General features: G+C 35.2%; 1 protein-coding gene across 1 annotated transcript; it reads right to left on the bottom strand.

Annotated features, from left to right (window-relative positions):
• Nucleotides 1-9,166: 9,166 nt before the first annotated feature.
• Nucleotides 9,167-10,111, bottom strand: LOC138384066 (olfactory receptor 51F2-like). Its single transcript, XM_069469334.1, has one exon. The coding sequence runs from the start codon at nt 10,109-10,111 to the stop codon at nt 9,167-9,169; it is 945 nt and encodes a 314-aa protein (XP_069325435.1).
• Between the last annotated feature and the right edge of the window lie 10,632 nt (nt 10,112-20,743).

Below are 20,743 nucleotides of genomic sequence, written 5' to 3' on the forward strand. Positions count from 1 at the left end.
CAGTCTGGATCCAAATCTTAGTTTATGACACTTCTTGGACTGCATGTTTTGTTGTTGACTATATATCTTTTCATCCCCAGCTATAATACTATTGCTGTCCAGTTTTGGCTTTTACTCCTGTTCTTAGAGGCCACTGAGATCCCAGCGTATCTTACATCTAAGGCTACTCAGTTTTGATTTAGCCACAAAATATCCATGTCTTTGGTCTTGTCAAATAATGTTAACAGTAAGGAGGGTTGACTTAGATAATATCCATTATTATTTTCTTATTCTATGTTACAGAAGTTTAAAATGACCACAACAATAAACTTTTGAGCATTATGTAATATCCTAAATATTTGAGAGGTTATGGAAAGGGCCCCATGCAGAAAACTCCAAGTGCTGATTATAGTCATTGGAAAATAGCTACTCTTCTGAGTATGAGGTGATTCATGTTCCATTAAGTTCATAATTTGACCAAAAAGTATATTAGGTTAAATAAAATCAACTTATAACTCAGTTTTCTGGCATCAATCCAACATTAATATGTAAAACATAAAAGTAAAACACCTTATTCATCAGATAATTTCAGAAGAACAATTTAGTGATTGTAAATATGGAAAGATAAAAAATATGTTTTTTTATTCAAAATATTAAGAGGTACAAAGTTTTTGTTACATGGATATCTTGTGTAAGGCTTAAGTTGGGGCTTCTAGTGCACCCATTACCAGAATACTGTTCATTGTGCCCAATAAGGAGGTCTTTACCTCTTACCTCCACACTGTTCTCTGTTCTTGGTTTTCAATGTCCCTTTACATCTCTTTGTGCCTGTGTGTGCTCATCATTTAACTCTAAATTATTAGACAGTACATGTGGTGTTTGTTTTTCCATTCCTGAGATATTTCACTTGGGATAATGGTCTCTAATTCCATCCAAGTTGATGCAAAAAACATTATTTCATTTCTTTTATTAGCTGAATAGTAGTTCATGGTGTGTGTGTGTGTGTGTGTATGTGTGTGTGTGTGTGTAAACTCAAAGCAAAATGGGTCTTTTCTTAAGACTTTTTTCTGTTGCTGGCTTAGAGTTTGGTTTGCTCTTCTTTTTCTAGTTTCTTGAGAAGTGACATTAGGTTGTTAATTTGTTATCTTTCTGTCTTTTGATGTATGCATTTAAGGCTATGAACTTTCCCCTTAGGACTGCTTTTACTGTCTCCCATAAATTTTGAAAGTGCCTGTTTCTTCCTCATTGTTGAGTTTGAGGATTCTTTTAATTTCTGTCTTAATTTCATCATTGACTCAAACATCATTCAGCAGTAGGTTGTTTAATTTCCATTATTTTGTGTAGAGTTGAGTTTTTCTCTTGGAATTGATTTCTTGTTTTATTCCACTGTGGTCTGAGAAGGTACATGATATGATTTCAATTTTTTAAAATTTGCTGAAACCCATGTACAATGTGGTTTTGAGTATATCCTGTGGGGTAGGTCTAGTAATGACAAATTCTTTTAGTGTTTGCTTGTCTGGAAAAGTCTTTATTTCCCCATCATTTATGAAACTCAATTTTTCAGGGTATAAAATTCTCGCTTGGCTGCTCTGTTTAAGAAAACTAAAAATGAGGCCCCAATGCCTCCTGGCTTGCAAGGTCTCTGCTGAGAAATCTGCTGTTAGCCTGATGGGCTTTCTTTTATAGTTTTTGCTTTCATCTTGCAGCTTGTAGAATTTTCTCCTTCATTTTGACTTTGGCCATGTTGGTGATTATGTGTCTTGGAGATGTCCTATTTGCTGTGAACCTTCCTGGTGTTCAGTGACCGTCTTGTATCTTGGTGATATCAGAATCTCTGGTGATATCAGGCAAGTCGTCCTCAATAATTCCCTCAAACGGGTTTTCCATGCGTTTTGCTTTTTCTTGTTCTTGCTCAGATATACTTGTAATTCTTACATTGGCCTGTTTTGCATAGTCCCATATTTCTCTGGGTGATTGTTCATTCTTCATTATTCTTTTCTCTGTATCTTTAACTGGCTGGGTTAGTTCAAAAGTCTTGCCTTCAAGTTCTGAAATTCTTCCATCTGCTTTGTGTAGCCAGTTGTTGAAGCTTTCTGCAGTATTTTGAAATTCTCTAAATGACTCTTTCATTTCTATAAGGTCTGTTATATCTTTTCTTACGTGGTCTATTTAGTGGGTTTTTATATTTTATATTCACGTCCTGAAAGATTTTTTTTTTTTTTTGGCTTCTTTGTGTTGGTTTTCAACTTTCTCTTCAATCCCATTACTCTTATTTGTCACCCATATTCTGAATTCCATCTCTGACATTTTGACAATTTCCTTTAGGTTGGGGTCCATTGCTGGAGACCTATTGTGAACCTTTGGGAGTGTCAAATCAGCTTGTTTTGTCATGTTGCCAGAGTTCTTATTCTGGATCCTTCTCATCTGAAATCACTTCTCTCAGCTCAAGACCGACAAACTTGCAGCGCACCTGTTTTCCTCTGCTGGGAACTCTCCTACTTAGTGCAAAGCAGAGGGTCCCTGGATGGTGCACTTGTGTCCTGTGCTGGAGGATTGACCCAATTGGAGATGGCAGATGACAGTGAGCACTTAACACTGTTGCTCTCCTGCCTCTCCTGACTCACCATTCTTCTGTGGTTTTCACTGGCGGTCCCCACATTGCAGAATGAATGAATGCCCTACCTAATTCTGTCAGCAGCAGTGATTATCAACTCAAGCAGGCGTGAGAGCTGCGCCACTCAGATCTGCAGGCAGCAGTGACTGTCAGCGCCTGAGAGCTGTAGGGTTAGAACTGTGGGCAGAGGCATTTGTCAGCCCCCTGTGGCTTGAGCGTAGCTCCGCCCATCTATGGGCAGAGGTGATTGTCAGCCCATGTCCATTGCAGAGCTGCCCCATTCAGTTCCTGGGGTGGCTGCATTTGTCAGCAGGCGCCAGCTTGACAGGTGGCAGTGATTGTCCCTCTGCCCAGCCCAGGTCCCCCAGTGGCGGTGAGAGTGAACAACTCCTGCCTGGGACTTGAGAATGCCTGGCCTCCTCGCTCTTCCCGCCCCTGGACTGGCAGGGGCGATGGGGAGGCAGCAGCAGCGTCTGACCCCTGGGTAGAGGCTGTGCTCTGCGTCTGAGGTTTTAAAACGGCACCAGCCACAGCGCTCAGGGTACACAAGCCAATCGGTCACTGCTGTGTCGCCTCTTCGGAGCAATGCCACTGCAGTCTCCAGATAGCTACCTATGTCAGCCCTGCAGCCTTCTGCAGTGGAGAGCTCCTCCCACAGGACCGACAGCAATGATCATAGAGTGAGGGTGGAGCCGCAGGATTCTTCCCTCTGTGCCTTCCCGGCCTGTGCTCTCATCTCCCCTGTGAACCTCCAAACCGCAGAGCAGGCTGCTTCACTCCCTTCTCCTTCACATTGGGTGCCGCTTTTTGCCTCTCTTTTGATTCACAATGCTCTCTTTTGGAGGGTTGATATGCACTGGCCACCTTCATTCCTCTCCATTTGAGGGACGTGTGCAGGCTGCTTCTAGTCTGCTAACTTGGTACTCTCCTCCACCCCCCAGGAAAACGTTACATTTACAAAAATAATGCACTTATGGCTAGAACCATCAATACGAATTTAAACTCATTTAATTTAAATCAAATAAATGACCAAGAATGTCAATATTAAAATCCAGTGGTCATGGGCAGGAAAGTAGCAGCAGTAGGGTTCAAGAAGAAATAATGTTTGTCTCTAGAAGTCTCCTTTAAGATCACTGGGATTGGTTCTAAATGTCTCCATTTATAACATTTTAGAGTCATGTGGAATACCAGAATTTTGGAATTGGAAAGTGCCCAAATGCATGGAATGAGCCAGAAACAATGCTACAATGAGCTTTCAATACTGCATGACAGTACTGCCATTTTAATCTAAGCACAAACATTGAAAATGGGATACATTCATTCAGTAATTCAGAAAATATGTATTGTACATCTATTATGGATGAGGCATAGAAAATGAAATATTAATCACAACAAAGTCCCTGACATCAAAATGACTAGTTGATTAGAGGACACAGACAAGTATCACAGAATTATAGAGTGTAGAGAATAAACCTAGAATATTGTGAGAGCACACAAAAAGGGCAATAAGCTCATTTGGGGAATAAGCAATGGTTTCCAGTAAATAATAATAACTAAATTGAGACCTGAATGCTAAGTACAGTTGACAACACATTGGAATGAAGGGAGGGGTGTGATGATTAATTTTACGTACCAACTTGGTTGGGTCATAGGCTATCTGGTTAAACTTCACTTCTGGCTGTGTCTGTGAGGGTGTTTCTAGAAGAGATGGCCATTTGAATTGGTGGCTGAGTAAAGCAGATGGCTGCCCCAATGTGGCCTTCCCCAACTTATTAATATATGTAATTCAATAGGTTCTCTTTCTCTGGAGAACCCCGACTAATACAGTGTGAAAGGGGAGGGGATGCTTAATAGTGACAAAACTTTGGAATCAGATGCCTTAATTTAGAATATTGTTGGTGCTATTTTCTCATTGGTAAATTAGAGATGTTAATAGTTATAGCTACTTTGCCAGGTAGTTAAGATCTATCATTGGTAGAATCCTACATGTCAGGCCTGATGCTATGTGGTTTACAAGAATTATTTCATTGCATTTAAAAATCATATTGCTTATAAGATTCCAGTATTTTAGCCTTGGAAGATAAAAATTAGAGAGGTTAAACAATTTGCACCATTTCATACATTGAAAAGGACAGGACTTTAATTCTACCTGTGTAAATTTAAAACTTATTAAAAATTCCACTGTGCTATGTATCAGTGTTTCCCTAGTTTCCCTGTGGTGGTGAAAATTGGTAGAATAATTAATTTTTATTAATAATTTTAATAAAAAAATAAAATATATTCATGCTACATGCATATGTGAATTACTAAAAAGACAAGTATTCATGTGATTTGCCCTCAATAGCCATATACTATCATTGTTCCTTGGCTCTATTTGGTCAGATAAATGCATATACATCAGGGTTTCAGACACTTGATATTCAGTAGGTTTGTTTTTCTTTTTGTTACTCTCTGTAAAAGTCATTTTCTTGTCAATATTCTGGAGATAAGGAAAGCAAGTATTTCCTTGTGTGCTAAATTATTAAGACTACTGGTAAAATTAATTAGTTTCTATTGTACAATAAAGGCTCCTGGTATTATGGATTTGAAGTATGGATACTTATATTAACTTTGCTAATTTTCATAGCCACTGCTGACATATGTAACCTTAGTTAACCAACTTCAAAGACATCTTTTTGTTATCAGCCTGGTTTGAATGTCCTGATCTTTTTAAAGATATTAATGTCTGTTGTTCTGAATGCAGCATCATCCCACTACTGGAAAAATAACTAAAAGCTTATGCCCTACTAATGATAGATATTTTATTTGGATAAATTACTTATTTTTTTCAAAGCTCAATACTTGGTGTCTGAATTTATGACCCCAAGTATTTCATATTGTTTGTTTCTGCTTAAATAAATTATATATTTTTTAATGTCAGAATTCTGCATTAATGAGTCAAATTCATTTTTTAGAATATTCTGACTCTCTATATCTAGGACCATGGATAGGAAATTTTAAATTTTTTATCTTTTCTAGGCAATCCTGGCCATATTTCATATTGACCACATTCCCTTGATTTTTTTTCATAATTTTACTGTTTATGGATATTTTCAGAATGAAGATTCAGCACATTGAAAAGAATCTTTACTGTTTATTTTTAGGTTTCCCTAAAAACAGTAAAACACTAGGGCCTTTCCTATTATATAAACTGTTGAATCAAAGGCAACTTCACAGCACTTTGTGTTTGCATGGCTGTTATAAATTCCTTTTAGAAATATTTCCTCTGATGAATCTACTTCTCTTATTGCAAAACAATCCCACATAAACCTTCTGACATCAATGCATAGCCATTGTCTCCTACATGCCCCTGTACTTACATTGAGTGGAGAGGATGAGGAAGAGACAGGGCTCTGGGGTCCCACTCAGCTCCCAGAATGGAGGGTTTTTATGAGAAACCCATTCTCAGGAAGATCATTTAATCCAAAGAAAAACATTCCTAAGGGATCATTCTGGTAAATTGTATTTGCTTGTTTTGCCTTTGTGCTTCAGAGTCACCCTGCATGTCTAGACCTACTTACTCTCCCATGTGGTTTCTTTTCTTCTTTATTAACATTTTTTTCCAGATTAATTGAGGGGGAACTGACAAACAAAAGTTGTATAAATTTACAGTGTATAATGTGATGTTTTGATATACATATGTGTTCTGAAATGTTTTCTTTTTGACTTGCTATGATTGATATTAAAATTATATGTCAGGAAAAATATAAATATTGAACAAATATGAAAAGTGTATAGATGTAGTTGTCACACCTACTTTGGGAAGGAGACCACTGAAGTCACCCTATACTCTTGGATTTTAGACCCAGTTATTCCATAGAGAGAAAGACTTAAAGATTCTTTTCCTCACAAAGATCAAAACAAATAAATTTTGTGCTGGAGAAAATAAGCAACAAAGAGAGATATAGTTGTATTTGTTGTCCTTCAGTGGCTCCCGAAACTGGCTATCATGTATGCCTTGGGATCTTGTTATAAATATAGATTCTCAGGCCTCATCCCAGAATGCATAAAATAAAATATTCTGGGAGCAGGGCCCAGGAATCTGCATTTTTGTAAACTTTGTTTGTTAGACAAGTTTTAGATTCACAGCAAAATTGAGTGAAAGGTATAGAGTTCCCATATATCCCTCCCACCCTTACGTGTGCAGTCCTTCATTGAGTTTTATTGAAGGAAGGTACATTTATAATAAAAATTTTAGAAAGTACATCTTTGGAAATTATAGTCCTCACTAGGCATTAAACTCCCTTAAGGCAAGAAGCTAATCTTGTTCATGTTTGTGTTTCTAATGTCTGTTTTATAGGAGATGTTAAGTGCATATTGTTGTTGGAAGATGAATGAGAGTATAATTTGGAACCATCACGTCCTTTGTCTTATGCCTTCTATTCTTAATGCTACAAGACTTTGAGCTGGATGCATTGTAAGGTAAAGTGTGCCACTGCCTTATCATCATCTGTGAAAATGTGAGCGTGTAAAGTAAGGTAGGGTGAATCAGATGGTAAAGTAAGGTAGGGTGAATCAGATGGTCTTGATCTGGGCAGTGAGCTAGAGTAATTGTGGTAGGGTGCTCAGTGGCTATGGTTGATGGGAGTAGAGCCTAGCAAGCAATCCTTGGAGACAGTGTTGCACAGTATTTCTATGTCTATACAAAGTAGCAGTCCAGAACTAGCTCACGAAATCAATATTATACATGTACAGAGAACGCAGTAGGGTTTGGAACCACAGGGGACAAAAAACCTGGGAAAGTGTTGAACAGGATATATGAAGGGACAATGAGATCCATAGGAATTTTGGGTAACAAAAAAGGTTCTCTGGCAGGTTTTATGTGGTTCCTGAAATGACAAGCAAATGTTTCTAGGAAACTTTGCTATTATCTGAAATACAAATAATAAAATTTGTTTTATATTTTGTTTTTTGCATATCTATGAAATACATGCATAAAAAAAGAAAGGTTAAAAATCAAATATATACAATGTTTAACTTTACAGAGAAGTTAAAGAGAGACTGGGTTTGAGAGAATATAGCAAGGAGGACTTTGTCCTTTTCTATATTTTATTAATGAGAGCATGTTATTTATTGTATGTTAAAAATTTATTAAAATACTTTAGAAAAGTTCTTTCTGACTGTTTTATGGGAAACAGGAGGAAGAAAAGGGTAAGATTAGAGACTTAGAGACATACAAGGAAACTGCAAGTTAGCGGAAAGATTTTGGTGTCATAGACTAAGTCCAAAAGTGAGGATAAAATATTTTGGTGTTAGCGTAGACAGGAAATATAGATTCATTATACATGGGAGCAAATGATGAGTGAGCAGTTGAGGACGGTTCACTAGTTTTTCTTCGGCATCCGGGAAACTTTAAAAAATTACCTAATTGACATCCGGTTCTAAGAAACGTTTCACTCATGAATAAAAAAATGGCTTAAATCATTCTTAGTCAGAGTGAGCCTTATGCAAACAGGAATAAGTTCCTGAGACCTCAGGATCCAAACAGCCATTCAGCTACATGGCTTGGAAAAGTCAGAGTTATAATCAATTGCTAGATAACACAGGCATACAAAATTGGATTCTGTTATAAGAGAAATTTTTTATGTTCTACATGTCAAATATGGAATTGCATGAATTATCACTGGAATTGTTCAGATGGGCTATTTGACAGTCTATTATACATAGTTCAATTCAATAATTATCCATGAATGTCTATTATGTGAAAGATATTCTGTTAGATATTGCAGAGGCTTCAAATAAAATCAAGACTTTTTATTTAGGAATTTTACAGCCTTGTGGAAGCTATAATAATTAATATATACACATGGGCACTCATACATATAAAAGCAAAACAGATATGGAGAAAGAAATATGAAAGTCAAATGATGGGAAATCAAATATCATTGAAGCAATCATGAAAAATTTAAAGAAGAAGAAATTTAAAGATGAGCTTTGGAACAAAAGCAGAATTTCAAGGTGGAGAAGTGGGTGTTAAGGTTGAAGTGGCGTCAACAGTAAGGCCCACCATTAAAGAATTGCATACATTTGAAGAAGTAGTTAGCAGACTGGCATTGTTAGACTGCAGAGTATGTGAAAAGAGAAAAAAAGTAGGTTAAACTGTAAAGGTAAATAAGCCCAAGTTGTGAAGGAGCAATTCCTGTCTACTTTACTATAGACAGGAGTTGCTGCTTCATTTAGTTGGTATATGAGAAATAAACATGGAAGGGATGTTTGTTTTTAAATTTTATTAGAGCTGAATGTCTGGAAAATTAATGCAAAGTGAATGATGTGATTTTGAGCAGAAACAGCATAGAGATAGTAGGTCAGTTAGTTATCTATTGGAATAAGGGAGCTGAGAAATAGTGATAATCTGAATTAGCATCTAGGTGGTAGAAAAAATGAGATTGCCTTAGAAGGGATAACCCTACAGTGGAGAAGTTTGAATTAGATGACATCTAGTTCCACCCAACTCTAAAAATGTATGGGTTTATAAGTCCAATTTGTGGTAAATTTTTCTGACTTTGAAATAAGTCTTAACAGGAGTAGTAAATGTTAAATCCGAGTTCCTCTGGAACATAGGAGTTTGAGCACAGCTTTCTGAATCTGCTTGGTTTTCACGCTGTAGATGATGGGATTCATCACAGGCGGCAGGAGAAGGTACACATTAGCAATGAGAGTGGGCACAAAGGCAGGGGCATATTTTCCAAATCTGTGGACAAAGGACAGGCTGATCAAAGGGATGTAGAATACAGCCACAGCGGTGATATGAGAGACGCAGGTGCTGAAGGCCTTCTTCCTCTCCTCTGGGGATGCAATGCTGAGAACTGAGCGGATGATGAGGACGTAGGAGAGCAGAATGAAGATGGAGTCCACTCCAGCGGTGGAGATGATTGCAGTTAGTCCAAATGCACTATTGATCTTCGTGTCTGAACACGAGAGCTTCATCACATCAGGGTGGAAGCAGTAGGAGTGGTGGAGCACGTGGCTGTGGCAGAAGGACAGTCGCTTAAGAAGCAGGACTAGTGGTGTCAAAATGACTGTTCCCCTGGTAATGACTGCCAAACCAATCTGTGTGATTCTTGCATGAGTTAGAATGGTGGCATATCTCAAGGGGTTAGAAATGGCCACAAAACGATCAAAGGCCATAGCCAGGAGCACTGAAGATTCCATGAAAGTGAAGAGGTGAATGAAGAACATCTGCGATAAACAAGCATGGAAGCCGATCTCACGGGCATTAAGCCAGAAGATTCCCAGCACTGTCACCAGAGTAGAGATGCACAAGCCAATGTCAGTGGTGGACAACATGGAGAGGAAATAGTACATGGGCTCGTGGAGGCTTGGCTCAGTGAGAACTACAAATAGGATCAAGGTATTCCCAGAAAGTGCAGTTAAATAGAGGCAGCAGAAGGGGATGGAGATCCAGGCATGGGCCCATTCAAGTCCAGGGATTCCCGTCAGGAGGAAAGTAGTGGAAGTGGAGTTATGGAAGGTTGGCATATGGAAGATGTGGTCTGTGGGAGCAAAATTCTCTTGTAAGGTCTTGATTTGTTAAATTTAGGAATTTTAAACTATTTTAGTTGAAGTTTAATATACATTGAGTAAAGTGCACAGAAGTTTAGAGTACAGTTCAATGCAGTTTGACATCTACATTTACCCATGTAACTACTTCCAGGATCAATTGATAGAACGTTACCAGCAACCCAGAAGCCTTCCTGATGTCTATCCTCATCAATGGCCTTTGTAATAGTAACCAATATTCTGACTTCTCTTACCATTATTACTTCTCCATATTATTGATCTTGATATAAATAGAATCATGCATCATATGGTATTTTTACGTGGCTTTTTCATTCAATATTTTGTCTGTGAGATTCATCACTGAATTAAGTTAATTAGTTTCTATTTCATTATAATTTATTTAGCTGCATTTACTTGGTGTTTACCATTTACCATCTTGTACTCTCATAAATCATTTTGATTAAATGTTTAATCATTCAGCTGGATTTATGAATATGGTCTTATGAGAATAAGAAATATTTTAGCTAATCTCTGATTACTAGAAATGCTTGCTTATTGTAGATATTCAATATAGCTTTGTCAATTGATTACATTTATTTGTTCTTTGTGAAAGTATTTATCCATGATTAGGGCTTGGTCTAGAAAAATAATTGACTCATTTTGATTTTTGGTTTGGAATTTTAGAATTATTAAACTCAGATACTAAGTTTCATTACCCAATTTAGTAAACAGAGAAACATCTCTTTTCAGGGCATACATAGACCTAAGAATCCACCCCCAGATAATGGCAGTTCATCCTGCTTCATTATATATGTTTACTATGGAGGAGATGCGTTAGCTCATTAGCTCCTATGAATCTGAAGCTTGATATTCTCTTTAGTTTTTAACAGTAAAATATTTCTCGTTTTATGATTATAAAATCTACATCTGTTGTGCTAAAAATAAGTGAGGCAAATAATAAGCTGCTTTTCTATGCCCTGGCCCTTAACCTGGCCTTTGATCTGTCATAAGATTACTGAAATATATAATATTGTGTTAATGATAAAACTACTTCCATACAATGTTTTAAACATTTTACATAGATTATTTCATTTGAGCTCTGTGAAAAACTAAAAGAGAGGTGTTTTTATTACAGATGCATAAAGTGAAACTTGAACGTTTGGATAAGTTTTCAAAGTTCATAAAAACTGAAAGAGATGATGTTGGGAATCAATCATAGAAAAAAAGACTCTAGAGCCTGTGCTATTAACAATTATACTACACCATCTAATAATACCAATGATGATAATAATTATGATATAATTCTACTTAAATTATAATATATTTATTAATAAATCAACCATGATATGGTTATCTGTGTTGGCAAATCTCTGTTTAAAATTTTTATGGTTCAGACCTGAGAGAATTTATTTCAGGATTGCATATGTTTTGTATAATATGTAATTAAATTATTGATCTTATTTTTAGTAAATAGTAAATACTTAAGATAAATTTGGATGCTATAACTCAAATGAATCCATTGTGGAAATGACATATTTATTATAAAATAAAGCTATTTCTCAAAATATATTTTAAATTTTTTAATGATTTCCTTTACTTTTACAAGCCATCCAAGATTATTCTAAGTATGCTTATTTTTATATAATTTCTTTCATCTAATTGACTACATAGCTTACTTATGGATGTAGATGAAAGTTAATTTGGCTATTTCTCCAAATGTTTCATCTGTTTCTATATATTTTCAATTTTACAGCCAATCCAGGGATAATGGTTTTTATTTATTCATTCTTCTCCTTTAAAGCTCTTCTCTTCTTCCAGATTAATCTCCTGCATATTAGATCCATATATCTAACTCTTTGTTTCTTCCACTCTAGTATCTCAAAATAAACTCAAATACAAAATGAATACATTTGAATTCAGTCTTCCTTATAGAACCACAACTTGTATCTTCTATTTTCCCCATTTTCATTAATATAGTAGATCTATAGTATCTCTATGGATCTTTAGTAGTTATAGGTCTATAGTAGTTCCATATATCAAGTTGCTCAATTCAGAAATCTGCACATACTCTCACCTCCCATCTGTTGATCACCAATTTCTGTTTTTATTGCAAGTCCTTCTAGTTCATAGACTGTATTACTATCAGTTTTTATTAAGACTTAAAGAAGACTTTCATTTTAAACTAACTTTAACTAGCACTATATGAAACAGTGTCTCCCAACTTTCTATTAAATTTTCAACACAGGTAAAGAAAAAGAAAGAAACAAACACAAGAAATACTAATACTAAAACTGATGGATATCCTAAATCCAAAAGTTTTTGAGAGTGATTAACATCCTGAACTAAGGAATATGAAGATGGATTGAGTCACAATATAGGACAACACTTACTGTATCTCCATAGTTGACACTAAGGAATCCAGAGTCTATACCAACATAAAAAGTTGGGAACCAGGCATTTCTTTTGATAGGATGGTTAACTATAAGGTGACCCAGGACTTTTTCACTGTAGCTGACATCACATCTCAATAAAAATAGCCAAAAATAATGGTAAAATGGTCATCACTGGTAGGGAAACATTGAATTTTAACATAAATATTGGCCCAATATATCTTTTCCAGCATAAGAGGAGACAGAAGTAAAATAGTACATTTTGGGAATTTAGGTTGATAATTTCTTCCATAATTTCAACGCGGCGAATAACTAGACAGTGTTGGTCACATGGATATTATCTTGGTGAGACTATATAGGCTGATAGAAACTTGGAATTGGACCAGAAACTGCACTCTATATAATCATGCTTATTGAGACAGCAACAATGAGCAAGCCATACACATAGTTTATTTAAAAAAAAAAAAGTGCTGAAGAGATCTTGCTTTGCACTAGGGAGTGTACAAAGAAACAAAATACTAACATAAAATCTTTAAAATATTGCATTACAAAGGAAACAAAATCTGGAAAATTCAGAGCATGAGCATATATGAAGTTATGTAATAATGTCTATAAAACACCTAGCATATTACCTATCATATCATAATGACTCAGTCATCATCACCACAAATGTAACAACTTCTACACAACTAAGTAGAAATCCTTAAGGTAAAGCAGGCAATAGCATCATGCAGGATTATGGAAGAACAAAAAACACACTGGAAGGAAAAGCCACAATAATAAAATATTAAAAAAATTGGACATAATTAAAAGCAGAATTGAGGGACAGTAATTTATATTAGTTTAATTTGGAGAATACATTTGAAAAACTCTCCTATAATGCATAGGGAAAATATCGAAAAGAAAATAATGAGAAAATTATATCTGGGAAGGGCAAAAAAATGAATATCCAACATACAGATCATTAATGTCCCAGGAAAAAGAAACAAAAATAGAATAAAAATGACTGTTCCAAAAGAAAGACTCCAGTGTAGGGAAGATGAAAGGGCTCATTGTATTCCAGGTAAAATCAATGAAGACAAAAACAAATACAACTATTTGACTTACATAAGTTTTTTAAATTATAAGTTTTCAAGCAGAGAGTATGTATTTCCTATAAAGAAACTGAAATCAAGCTGGGTTTAAAAAAAACTTTTACAAAAAATACCATTCATAGTGCAGAAAAAAAATAAAATACGTAAAACAATTACAAGATAAACCAACTAAAACTTGTACACTGAAAACTACTAAACATTGCTGAGAGAAATTTAAAAATACATACATAAGTGGAGAGACATCATATGTTAATGGATTAGAAGTCTCAATATCAACAAGATGGCTATTCTCCCCTAATGGATCTGTAAATTCAATGTAATATCAGCAGGCTTTTTCTTTTTTGTTTGTAGAAATTGACACTCATTGTACAATTTATATGAAAATGTGGAAGACAGAGTGAACAAAACAATTTTGAAAAATTATAATTTGGAGTACTTATTCTACCAGATTTCAAAACTTATTAGTAAGTCATCACAAAGAAGATATAAAGCACAAGGATAGTCATATATATCAATAGAACAAAATTAAGAGTCCAGATTTAAACACTTGCCTTATAGTCAATAGATTTGCTACAAAAGTACCAAGACAAGTAAATGAGGGAAAGGATAGACTTTTCAACAAACGGTGCAGAATAATTAATATCCATATGCAATAAAACAAAAAGAAACAATTTATACTCTTACCAAACACTGTCCTCAAAAATTAACTCAAAATGGATTATAGACCTAAATGTAAAAGCTAAAAATTTGAAACTTCTGGAAATAAATATATAGGGAAGATTTTGTGATCTTGGGTTGGGCAAAACATTCATAGATACCATACCAAAAACATGATCCATTAAAAAAATGATCAATATCAGACTTCAACCCCCCAAAATTGCAATTCTAAAGTCACCATTAAGAAAATGAGAATTCAGGCCACAGACTAGAAGAAAATATTTGCATAAAAACTTATATCTGGAAAATATAACTCTTATAACTCAACAATAAGAATACAAACAATCCAACTAAAAAATGAGTAAAGTATTTGAATAGACATTTCACCTAAAAAGATATACAAATGATTAGTAAATACAGGAAAGATGACTGTTAAAAAAATATAAATTAAAAAAACAAAAATTCAAACTACAATGAGCTACTACTTACCTACCTATTAGAATAGCTATAAACAAAAAGAAAGATAATACCAAGCGTTGATAAGCATATATAGAAAGCAATTGGAAACATCATACACTGCTGGTAGAAATGTAAAATGATACATCCACTTTGAAAATCAGATTGGCATTGAAATACAATAAAATAAAAATTTAAGCATAAACTTACCTTATGACCCAGAAATTCAATTCCTAAGAATTTACCAAAGAGAAATGAAAGCATATACACACACAAAACATACATAAATGTTCATAACAATATTTTTTATAATAGGCTCAAATTGAAACAACCCAAATATCCATCAGCTGGATCATTGGTGAACAAAATGTAAATTTTCCATATGATGAAATGCTGTTAGTCAAAAAAAGGAATAAAAGTACTGATACATGCTACACAATGTATGCACTTGTGCATACACAAGTGCATGAGTGAAAGAAGCCAGAAGCAAAAGATTATGTAATCCATTTTTGTGAAATAACTAGAAAAGAAAATTTTTTTAGACAGAAAGCAGAGCAATGTTCTCTGTCTGGCAATAGGACTGAGACGGCAGCCAAGCAGTATGAGAGAACTTTTCAGGATGGTGGACAAATGTTCTAACCCTGGGTTGTGGAAATGATTGCAACTGTAAGTTTACTAAAAATCTTTGAATTTTTATGACATGTAAGCTATATGTCAACAAAACTGTTAAAAATAAGGCTGGATTTACATTTCTTTTGTGAAATATTGAGTGTCAGAAATCAATAGATGAACATCTATAGAATTTTTGGCAAGATACAATATCCAGTCCAGTTAGTTTCACTGGAAAAAGGAAGGGATATGTAAAAGCTCAGAAAATGTACCCACCATATTATCTTGAAACAAAGGACTACAGTCTGGGTCTGCTATCCTTTCTGTATTCTCCATATCCCAGTTGGGTTCCCTCTAGCCAAATCCTAATTTCTACTGGTAACATTCACAGGTGTGTAATTAGACATGAGTTGGAATCTGTGCCTGAAGATTTTAGGACAATAGAATAAGGGGCTTATCCTTATTTAGGCTCTAAGAAGTATAAACAATCAAAGCGTAAAACACACTTATTATTTTACAAAGAGAAATATGAGATCTGATTTTCTAGATTATTAGTCATATCACATTAAAAAAAATCTGGAGTTAGTTTCTGCTGTGCAAAAAATCAGTTACCATCACACAGTGATTTGTTGAAACAATGACAACCAACACAATCTCCCTAGAATGACAAAATGATATTCCTTTTATTGAAAATCCCATGGATTCAATTAATTTAATTTGCTGAATTGATTTATGTATTTATATAGAAGGGTTATATTTTTCTGAATTTAGGACACTGCCTGTGGAATAGTTACAAAGCTAAGTACCTACACGGAGGCAAAGGAGTTACTGCATCCTAAGAACATGGTGACCTGAGGCGCTGAGATAACCATCCTTAGTGTCTGCGGCTTGGAACTGAGATATGAACTAGGTGCTGGGAATATAGATGAGAGGATGGATATAATATTCTCAGAGAGAAGAAAAATGAGCATTGAGCCAGGTGCTTTGCTACATATCTCTGCACGTGTTACTTTAACAAGCTGAGACTAACATTCATTCCCAGGTTTTGGGTGAGGTGACCTGGGTTCAGAAAGAAGAATTTATTGAAGGTTTCCATTGATAGATAACATGAAGCCAGTGTGTGAATCCAGGTCTGTCTGGCCCTAAAGATGTGATCATTTTGCTGTGCCACATTGGTGATCAGAAGCAAATTTAACAGAAAGAAATCAGATAGATGTGGGCTTAAGAAACTGAATGGAATAAATGTGCCGCAGTAAGTGTAAAACAATTAAAAATATAAGTTAAGTAATAGTGAGGATGGGTCAGTGACTGTATTTTAGAATTTGATTGTTATGTGTGTTAGGAAATACATACATATAAGAAGTACAATTCTTCATATGATTAGCTAAACAGACGAAAATGAAACATCTATATATTTCAGTGTTTCCGAATAAACATGAGGCCCATAGACATGAACAAAACAGGGAGGAGTGAGTTAGTTAGGAGCTGGGAGGGCTTGGAGATCAGGACTAGGGTTAAATGGGGCGGGAATTGGGGTGGGGGGCTTACCTTTCAAGGCGTGGAGAATTAGAAGGGCTACAAATAGAGATGTTGGAGCAATGCCCGAAGACTAGGTGAATTATTGGTTTTAGTTTCACTTCCAAAAAATTCTTCGTTGTGTTTATCTAAGCTAACTTACTTATTATAGAGCTTAAAAGTTTTCAGGCACAACAAAGTACTGTTTCTTATCGGAGAGCAGCTGCTTTCCTTGGACTTCAGACAGGAAGGAGAAACTTCTCATGCTCTTACTTAGAGTGGGGTATATGAAGGTGACATTTACCTCAACGAATGGAGAATTTTTTTATAAGGAACCTTAATGGTAGGATCATTTACCCATCTGGGATAAATGTACCCCTGTGGGATTTCCTCTGCCATTCTGTTACATTGTACTTTTCTTCCCCCTGGGCTAATGAGCTGGCATCAGGAAATGTGGATGTTTAGATAAGTAGAAAAGAATCAAACCAAGAAAAATAAACATATCGACACGAGAACTTTGTGTTCGCATGGTTTAATTAAAAATGAAATTGAATCATTATTTTGGAGATGAATAGTGAATTTAAGATGAGGATCCAGTATTTTTTCTTGCTTTTTATTCTGCTGTGTGTTTCTTATAAATAATCTGTTATACAGATTTTTGTGTACAACTAATTGGAGTACCAGATGATTTAAAAGTATCACCAGGTAACATGCAGTAAATGTCTATTAGAATGAGCAAATGCATTCCTATAATCCAGAAGCAAGCAGGGAAATAGAATGGCCAAGTCAAGGGGCTCCATGGAAGTTGACCTTTCAATGGGGGAAAGATTTGGCAGCTTGGGAACTCAAGTGGAAGCGACTAATAGAAAAAATAAAAAAAAAATACTTGGCTTTTGTTCAAGGAGTATATTAATTAAGTTCTGTGTAGTGATTAATGTTTTCCATGTAATTTCAGGTATACTAACTTATTTAGTTTTAGCTGTTCAGGCTAAAGCAAAGTTTATTATTTGCCTGACATATACTGATGAATACAGTACTTGACACAAAATCAGTGGTTAATAATGTTTACTGAATTATTTCCTTCCCTTGAAGATCTATTTCTTAGTCTAGAAAGAGAATCGTATGAACAAACACAGTTTGCCAACTCTATTTTAGCTAATGGTTAAGTTTATTTTCTAATAAAGTTGGTTAAATGTAGGAGTCATAAAAATAATTTTAACCTACATTCAATATTTTATTTCAACCTAAAACTTATGTATGCATTTTATTCACAATTTTTTCATGTAGAATTAGGGCCTTTAAATATAGTTTTGCCAAGTGGAATTTCACATTATCTTCCTTGCATGAACCTCATATTTTTAATGCATCATATATAACTTCTGATGTAATAATAATGCTAGTCGAGGAGGGGGGAAACTGACAGCCTATAGTTCACTTATTGGGGCCAGTGAGGACCTGCTAACTGGAGAATGAACTAATCAATTGGCAGCTAGCATTAGTCAGCATATTTTTCAGAGGGAATGAGGCTTCTGGTTAATCCAGCAAGTTTGTTTAGTAGAACTTGCCTAGAAATCTTTATACTTATAACTTTGTTACATGCTTTTAGAATAATGGAAAACAGAGAAAAAGTAAACTCACTTAGGATGCCAGATACGTAGTCCAAGTATTTTCATTGTTGAGAGATGCAACAAAGTAGAGTTCTAAGAACCCTGTGTTACACAACCAGAAAACCACAAAAGTTTGCTCTGTTTATAACAGTGGCTCAAAGAAAAGATACCATCACTGAGGGCATCAGTTTCCTTATTAGCAAAATAGAGTGGCAGCATGGATAATCTCTAAAATTTTAAAGAATATTACACAGGTTTAGGATTTAGTGTCTTCTTGACTGGTGAAGTTTGTTTACAATTTGGAGAGTGAGAGAAATCATTGAAGGTTATTTTATACAATCTAGTAATTCCATTAATGACATATAATCTGAAATTTTTTATCTACAGATTATTCTACATTAATCTACAGTTTAATCTGACATTTGTGTCGAGGATAAATTAGAATAAGGAGAGATGGAAGGTAAGGCCACCTGTTGGAAAGTGAGGACACAGAATGGTAAAGTAGGAAGTGAGAAAGTACACGAAGTGCAGCATCAAAGAAGCTAGGTTTGTGTTGGATGGTACCAGTTTGAATGGTGACAATAGAGAAAGACCAAAGTTGACATTGATACATCAGGCTTGTTTGGCTGAAAAAAGTATGGCATCACAAAGGGGGAATCAAAATGTTCAGCTTTGTTCTAATAGAAATTTAAACACAAAGATATGTTACTAGGGGTATGAGGAGTGCTTGGTCAAGTTTCTTCAAGAAAGAAAATGGTTTAAATTACCTTTCATCCTTCATTATCAGGAACAGTTTCACTCATCAACAGAAGAATCAGATTATTTTTAAAAGAAACAAATTAATTTGATTTTGGACTTGCTGAATTTGAGGTACTGAAGAGCATATGGATTATTTTGGTAGGAAGACATGGTTACAAATGCTTCATGTGAATGTATGTCCTTCAACAGCACGCTTTATGTATTAGGTATTGAAAAATATTCACAGAATGAATAATGAACACATAAATGCATAACATTTTGGAAATTAGTTTTGAATAGTATATTTCTTTTCTATGTGACAAAACACAGGCAATGAGTACAGAAACATAGATTTAAGTTACTACAGACTTTTATGTATTTGTTTTGCATATTTTGTTTAATTCTCCTCAATTGTCTCAGACTAAGAACTATCACATTTCTTAAAGTTTAATTGTGTATAGCACTATTTATTATTAGTAGCAAGATATTTAGTATTAAATTGGATTCCTAAAATAAAAATTAGATTCCTAAAATTGTCAGGATAAGTAATTTTTAATAAAATAAACAGCATTTTATGAAGAATCTAAATTATACATAAGGGATATTTTATTGTGCCTATACCTAACAAAATAAGATTATAATCTTGATTACTTTTTAATCTTTGTTCAAAATACCTGGGTCTGTCTCTGCTGGCCCTCAGGAAAGATATGACATGTTAATACATGTGTTTACTCTGTAATTTTATGTAACTGTCTTGTTGTTCATCTAATCAGTGATTGTGTAATATTTGGTACTTTTGCCTTAAGTGGTGTGACTAAAAGGGAAATGTTAAAGCTGACAATATTCTTCTGTTAAGTCAATTTAATCCCTAGGATAATGGCTATTGCCTTAAAGCATGTGTCATTAAACAAATGTTCTCAATGCACGTTGTTAGGCAAGGAGAAGTGTAAGAGTGTTAGGTGGTAGGTAGTTCTTCGGCAAAAATATTTCCCCTTTGCTCATAACAGCCCCAAACTTAGAGGTGGGCCCAATGTACTGGACCTGTGCACATGAACCTGATTGATTAATACTAGACACCTAGATGCCTGACCTAAGCAAGGCCAAACAGATGCTTTCTCATGATAATTATTTAAAATTATATTTAAAAATAATTTCTCAGTTATAGAAAAGCAGAAGAGAGAATACTGAAATTCTTACATGTCATTTATGCAGATACCCCATTTCTCAAATATTTGAAATTTCAAGAGAGACATATGAACACTGTTGAACTTCTGTTGAGCAGCCCACAGCTGCTCTGGCTTCTCTCTGTCTCCACGTTTGGGTGTTTGCCTCCTCCTTGCATCACGTGGCCTATTTTCCTCTTAATTCAGTAAGAGCGGTGGCTATTAAAATGTTCTCTTCACATTTCAGATTATGGGCACCGACAGCCTTAGTCCATCTGTGCATTCCTCGTCAGCCACATTTCCCAGGAGCTGCTTCCAGGCGATGACTGGGTGTGGCAGGGGAACCAAGGCGGCTCATTCCTGGAAGGCACAGGACGACTGA

The sequence above is a fragment of the Eulemur rufifrons genome, chromosome 6, assembly GCF_041146395.1.
Source record: "Eulemur rufifrons isolate Redbay chromosome 6, OSU_ERuf_1, whole genome shotgun sequence".
Taxonomy (NCBI): Eukaryota; Metazoa; Chordata; class Mammalia; order Primates; family Lemuridae; genus Eulemur; species Eulemur rufifrons.

Bases quoted from the DNA above. Each gene is read 5' to 3' on its own strand.
- LOC138384066 (XM_069469334.1), bottom strand. From the start codon at position 10,111: ATGCCAACCTTCCATAACTCCACTTCCACTACTTTCCTCCTGACGGGA.